Source organism: Chenopodium album, chromosome 15, assembly GCF_948465745.1.
Source record: "Chenopodium album chromosome 15, dcCheAlbu1.1, whole genome shotgun sequence".
Lineage (NCBI taxonomy): Eukaryota > Viridiplantae > Streptophyta > Magnoliopsida > Caryophyllales > Amaranthaceae > Chenopodium > Chenopodium album.
The window spans coordinates 20,841,839-20,848,473 of record NC_137848.1 but is presented as its reverse complement, the minus strand read 5'-3'; the positions used below and the strand labels follow the sequence as shown (position 1 = coordinate 20,848,473).

The 6,635-nt window shown below is 32.3% G+C and overlaps 1 protein-coding gene across 1 annotated transcript; it reads right to left on the bottom strand.

Annotated features, from left to right (window-relative positions):
• Window positions 1–506: 506 nt before the first annotated feature.
• LOC145582067 (NEDD8-conjugating enzyme Ubc12-like) lies at window positions 507–5,933 on the bottom strand. The gene is made up of 6 exons (XM_081639097.1): window positions 5,745–5,933; window positions 4,055–4,168; window positions 3,134–3,242; window positions 2,159–2,237; window positions 1,015–1,131; window positions 507–906 (listed from the first exon to the last, which is right to left on the bottom strand). The coding sequence occupies exons 2-6, from the start codon at window positions 4,161–4,163 to the stop codon at window positions 766–768; spliced, it is 555 nt and encodes a 184-aa protein (XP_081495223.1). The 5' UTR covers window positions 4,164–4,168; window positions 5,745–5,933; the 3' UTR covers window positions 507–765.
• Window positions 5,934–6,635: the final 702 nt, after the last annotated feature.

Genomic DNA, 6,635 nt, shown 5'->3' with positions numbered 1-6,635 from the left:
CGGTGCAGCTTGAGACAAACTCGTGATAAAATCACAAACAACAAAAGATTCAAGGCAATGAATAATATCCAATACATGTGTAGGTTTTACACTTGTTTACTATGAATAATTCTTGTATAAGGCGGGTGTACTTTAATTTTATTGTAAAACAATTAGCTTGAGCGTAACTTTAACTATTTTTATGGTAACTTGGTTTGAATTTTAATTTAATGTGTAATTTCTTATAGATACGTGATTACATACTATAAAAATACTAATATGATTAATCTAATTTATTACAAGTTTTTTGTAAGATAAAATCTATTAATATAGGAATAACTTTTGCAATATAAAGGATAACTTTAAGTATTTTTAACATAAATTTAACCCATTTTATAATAAATTAACGTATACCCGCCTTTTTTCGGAGAATTTGTGTGTTTATATTCAGCGTTTCAATTAGGGTGGTTTTGTCTGGTTATTCAACTACTAAAACTCTTGTAAGAAATGATCATGAACAGAAGCGATTGTTTGCACAAAAAGAGAAAAATATAAGGTATATTTTTTTGACCAATATTTCCAAATTGTTTGCACAATTTAACTAGTGTTTATTTTGAATAAGAGGATACCATAAAATTTCATGTCATTTGGCTAAATTCTCGTTGCAACACAAAGTATATACCAAGCATCAAATACACTCCTGGCGAAATTGGTACAGGTTTAATGGTATAGTTTCCAGGAAGTCAAACAGCACCCTTCACATCCAAGTTTACAGCATCATAACCATCAAGAAGAACACCTAGGAAAGAAAGATTGACCCACATAACCCCCACCCATAGCTCTTTTCACATTGTTTTCGAAAATTTTCGGATTATCCCTTAACACAGCAGCGGCATCATGATTTAAAGGGTCTTCATAGTTTGGTTGCTGCGCACACAAATAGAATGCCGCGTTATAATGCAATACGATAAAGTTAAAATAAAATAAAATAAATAAATAAAATAAAAACCTCCAGGTAAAGGGAAATGTTAGTACCGTGAAGAGATGATACAACCCATAGATGACAGTGTTGACATTCAAAACAGGTTTCCAGTCTTCTCTTAGAATGTTAAGGCAGACATTACCTTCTAAGTCGATGTTGGGATGGTATACCTGCCAGATACATACAAAAAATTGGGTTAAAAATTCAGAAATGCACATAAATAAATAAATAATAAAAATTGTGCAGAACAACTCACTTAACAGGTCAATTTTGAACAACTACTCGCTAAAAAATTTTATTAAAAAAACTACCCTCAAATTTAAGAACTTTGGGTAGCTCTACCCTTTTTCAATTTCCGGCAACTAATTCTGGTAAGAAGGGCTCATTTATTAATTTTCCTCCAAAAAAAACATCATCACCTCTTTGCAAAAAGTCAATCCAAAAAACCAAATCTTGGCAAAAAGTCAATCCTCCTTTTCACAAAACACCAAATCTTTCTGAAAATCACCAATTAACGAAAGAAAAACGATTTGGTTTCACAAAAAATTGGTTTTTTGGGTTGAATTTTTGCAAAGAATAGGAGGGTTGGTTAATATATACAAGAGTAATGATGTTTATTTGGAGGGAAAATAACAAATAGGTCCCATTTGTCAGAATTAATTGTCAGAAAATGAAAAAAGTAGTGCTATACAAACTTTTAAATTTAAGAGGTAGTGTTTTTTTTAGGAAAATTACCGGGGAGAACAGGGAGATTCCGTTTTATTTTACAAACTCTTGGTTTTTTTAGTTGTTTTCTTTTGGTTCTAGGTTGCCTTGTACTTAATAAACTAATTTAATGGGGAGGCGGAGTGAAGACAGGGCTGATTGTAATGCTTAGATATAGCCGTTACTAGCCGATGGGTGGATCCACATAACAGAAATCCACCGGAATTTTGAAATGGGTGGTAATCTGAATAATTTTTTAATTTAAGGGGTGGTAAAATAAAATAAAAAATTAAATGGGTAGTTATTTTGAAAATGGATACATTTTTGGGTGGGTAATTTAAAATTTTTCTTTTTTTTCATAAAATTTTTTAGTGAGTAGTAGATAACAAATTGACCTATTAAGCGAGTAGTACCCGACAATTATTCTTAAATAAATAAGTTATCATTTTATATAACATAAGACGGTCTTCCATAGAGAATCACTCTATTTACCTTTGTCTTGCACTTAACCTTGGGAGGCTCATGAGGATATACAGATGGAACTTGGAAGGTGAATACAAATGTGCCGCCTCTGCAATCAAAAGTAGAGTTGTCAATTCAAATGTTCGGATCGAGTTTGGTGAGGTGGGGTCGAGTCGGGTCAATTTTTAAAGTAAAGTCATACTAAATTATTATATTCATACGAGTCAAAATCTGAATCGGATATATTTCGGGTCGGCTTTGAATCGGGTTGGTCAGGTGTGGTTTTGACTTTTGACAACTCTAATCAAAAGTTCCTTTACAATATCATATCAATACACTACACAACTACTCCCTCCGTTTCTTAAAGTTCTTCCTATTTTAATGGTAATTGTCTCACAACTGAAAAAAGTAAAACTTTTTGAGATGGAGAGAGTTGATAAGAAGAAAGAAACAAGGAATGCCAATCAAGCATAGCCAAATGAATTATAAAAGAAGTTCAATGATCCAAAAAGAAATATACCAATGTAATATTCCTCCACACTAGTATAGTTAAGTTACTTCCTCTGTATCACTGTACATGCATTCTTTGAACCTTTGACACTATTCACTTACTAGCTTTGACTATACTTTTTTTTTTTTCTGATATATTAAATTTTAAATCATTGTGTGAAATATTAGTGTGAATAATTTCAATGTATACTATCAAAAGTTTTATTAAAAAATTTCATAATAATAACAATTTTTAGGCAAACATAAAAGTCAAATTGATGCGTTCATTGTGAAACAGAGGAAACATAGATATAGATTTTGACCAAACTGCACCCTCTCCATGACTCCATGCCCCACAATTACAAGAAAAAAGTGACAAAGAATAAAGCAATAATAAGAACTAAGCACTAGTTAGCAATAGCCTATGAATTATGACTGTTATTAAGAAAAGACGTCAGTCGTGAGACTCGTGATGCAATCCAGGTGTTGACATGATTTAGTAGAAGAGACACTTACAAATAATATCCCTCATCAGGCCGGATAGTAACTTCAAAATTCATCAGGTCATCCTTTCCATTGGGAAATGTTATGGTACATGATTTGGGCAGGTTCAGTTCACTGATATCTAGAAAAAGTCAATATATTAGAGCCACATTATGTAAACAGAAGAGGTAACAGTAATGTGAAGCGTAATAATTTCCACATGAAACTATTCTAACGGGTTACTTTTATTATGCAGAGAGATCAGTTTATAACAAGAAACTAGCAAAAAATTGTGAAAGAAAACGTGAAACTTGCAAAACACTTCCCAGCGCATAACATGACATAAATAATCAACAATAATTCCGGTCAGAACAGAGCAACTGAGGAGCAAGAATCTCACTGGTCCATCCAATCCACACACACAAAAGAGAGAGAGAGAGAGAGAACAAAATCTTTATCCTAGTCTCTTACATAAAACCAATGACATGTTCATATATGCACGAATCTAGGCTAATCAAACAATAGTCTGAGGAACCCCATATAAATCATGCGCATATAATGAAGATGAGTTAGCGAGAAATATATAACAGTCCGGTAGAATGGTAATTTCCCATTCAATGGAGGATATCGCAGCACAAGGTAGTTCTTCAAACCATCCAACATTTAGAGATCGATCATTAAATAAAAAATAGAATGATACAAAGTCAAAAAAAAAAAATTCCCTTCTTGGATCAGCAAGTTTCATTCTTAGTGTGCTTGCCGCCTAAAATTAATCTTTTTACTTCTGCCTGACAAATATGGAGTAACACCAAAAAGAATGGGACTTTGATTTTTGAGCCAAAACTTCTAGTGCTGAAGGCCATAACTTTAAGCACAACTTACACAAGGCCAAGACTACAACACCATTAAATATGACCATATGAGTCCCAACTAAAGCTTTTTAAGAAAGAATACCTTTATGAAGACGTAATTCTCCTGCTGTTTGCTTCTTGACATGGGTATTTCCATTAAGATTTTCAGCATTTTCCTTCTGTTTGGCTTTCACTCTGAACAAGTTAATCATCTTCTCTGTATTAGAAAAGGAAACGGGTGAATAACAACCTCAATGGTAATCGCCCACTTAATCTCACAAAAAGGCACGAAATATTGTACATTAATGCAAAAGATGCAGTCATGATACTGTTTTACTCATATCAGCAGGATTATTAAACATGAGGAAAAAAATTTATATACCATTAAATCTAGATTTTCATAACATATGAAAACACACTTATTCATTGACCAGATACCAAAATTCATTATACAAGTACAATTTTAAAGTTTCATTGCTACATAGTCATAACAAAGGAATGTATTTACAAGTTTTAAGCATGGTTATCAAGATAAGGAAACCTTTAAGTCCAAGCAAACAAACATTATACTTACTCAATTGAACTTGGTTTATTTTAAGAGCATGTTTGGTAACAATATTTCTAGGGTTGGAAAAGGATTTAATAAAACCATTACCGTTACCATGTGTTTGGTAGAAGGATTGGAAACGGATTTAATTAAACCATTACCATTACCATGTGTTTGGTAGAAGGCTTGGGTAATAATTAGCATTGATTAAGGGTAATGGTTTTTACCCATTTGTTACCTCTCTAAAAGTTGAGGTAAACCCTCCTCGAACAAAAATGAAGAGAATTAGGTTTAGGTGATTGCTTTCCATGTTTAAATCAAACATATGAAAAGGTAACGATTAAATGATTCCTTTTGTTCTCTTTATTTATTTCCTTTCCACTCTATTTTCAATATTCATACCAAACGCCCCAATTGATGAGGGAAGTAGGATCGGATCGTTAAAATCAAATTGTAGGATCGAAATATTCTACTAAATAGTGAAAATTGTTTTAAAATTGCAAAAATCTAATACAAAATTGCATTTTTCTATCAACATTGATCGTAAAAGACATCATTTTGCCTTTGCTTACATAAGGTCAACACTAACAAGTTATTATAACTGTTAAGATAACAAACAATTAAAAGCCATAACACAGGTTGTAATTGATAAGATGGGTGTCAGGTTGTCGAAATAAAGGCTTGATGTATGATCAAATTTGTTTATAAATATACACTTTGTAGTATGAACTTCAAAACTTAATTCTACAAATTATAGTCGGTGAATCATAAGATCATATAATAGCATTGGAATTCTACCATCAATTTTTTTTACGATCCCAAAATTCTACATACTTTAAGATCCTACTTAAGATTGCGATCGATGATATGAGCAGGCCCGTCCTTGAGCCAGGGCAGAAGGGGCGGCCGCCCTAGGCCCAGGGAGAAAAGAGGTCAAATTTCATAATTCAATACTAACATTAAAGGGTTTTGCAATACATTAGCAACCAAATTTGATTCGATTATCAAATAAAGCTCGAAAAATCACATAATTTTAGGAATATGTGATTCAATTATCCAATTAGGCTCATAGCAACATAATCGCTAGTTATGATCTTTCATAATCTTAATATTTAGAACAAATAGTTCAGATTTTCGAATACCACACTATCTGCAATGACAATTGTTTGAATTAAAATTAAATTAGATCAAAGATAAACCCTAGATTGTGAAATTGATATAATCATTACAAAAAGAAACAACTTACCTTAAAAGCTGATAAAAGTACTAGAAGGCGCCTCGATGGAGAACGTCAAGGGCGATTCAACGGAGAACGTTGAATGCGCTTCAATGGAGAGCTGAGAGAGAGAGGGGGGGGAGCAAGAGGAGGAGACAGGGGCTACGTCAATTCGTTTTTTGTTTTCTTTTTCCTTAATTAATTATTCAGAACAATTCAACGGGTTGGAGTCTTAGAGACTTGGAGCCCCATTAATAAAAGATAAAATTTTTGAAAAGAATGAATCCTACCTACGTTTGTGCTTCAAATATTTACTCACCCTGTGCAATGTCCGGTGCTGTGTTTTAACTTAATATATATACTTCTATATGAGTATTTAGTACTCCTTCCGTTTTTTTTAAATGTATCACTTTGATTTTTGCACTATTCATATACTATACTTGACTTGATTTTTTTACTTCTATAAATAAATGAATGTTATTATATAATATATCATTAGATTCGTCATAATATCTAGTTTCATAATATAATTTTGTTATAATTTTTACTAATTAACAATTAAAGATATTAATGGTCAAAGTTGCATCTCGGCAAATGTGGCGGTCAAACTGATACAAATAAAAGAAACAGAGGGAGCATTAGATTAGTCTCGTTTGAGGAGATTATGTTCTATACATTTGGGTGTACCTTCCTCTAGGTTTAAGCATTTTTTTAGTTTTTCGATTAGTTTGCTCGGCTGGATTTTCTCCCTCTTTCGTCCTCTCTCATGATTTAATTCATAATCTTCAAATTATAAAAATTGAAAACAGAAATCTTTCAACAAGCTCGATAATAATGGCGGAATTAATTTCAATTCATCTTAATGATACAATTTAGACAATCGTTCAACAATCTAATCTACCACGTATTATATTTTCTCCA

Excerpts from the sequence above, each read along its gene's own strand:
- LOC145582067 (XM_081639097.1), bottom strand. The coding sequence starts at position 4,163 with ATGATTAACTTGTTCAGAGTGAAAGCCAAACAGAAGGAAAATGCTGAA. Across the intron at positions 3,243-4,054 it reads AGAATTACGTCTTCATAAAG|ATATCAGTGAACTGAACCTG; the intron begins GTATTCTTTCTT and ends GACTTTTTCTAG. Across the intron at positions 2,238-3,133 it reads CCTGATGAGGGATATTATTT|AGGCGGCACATTTGTATTCA; the intron begins GTAAGTGTCTCT and ends TTTTGATTGCAG.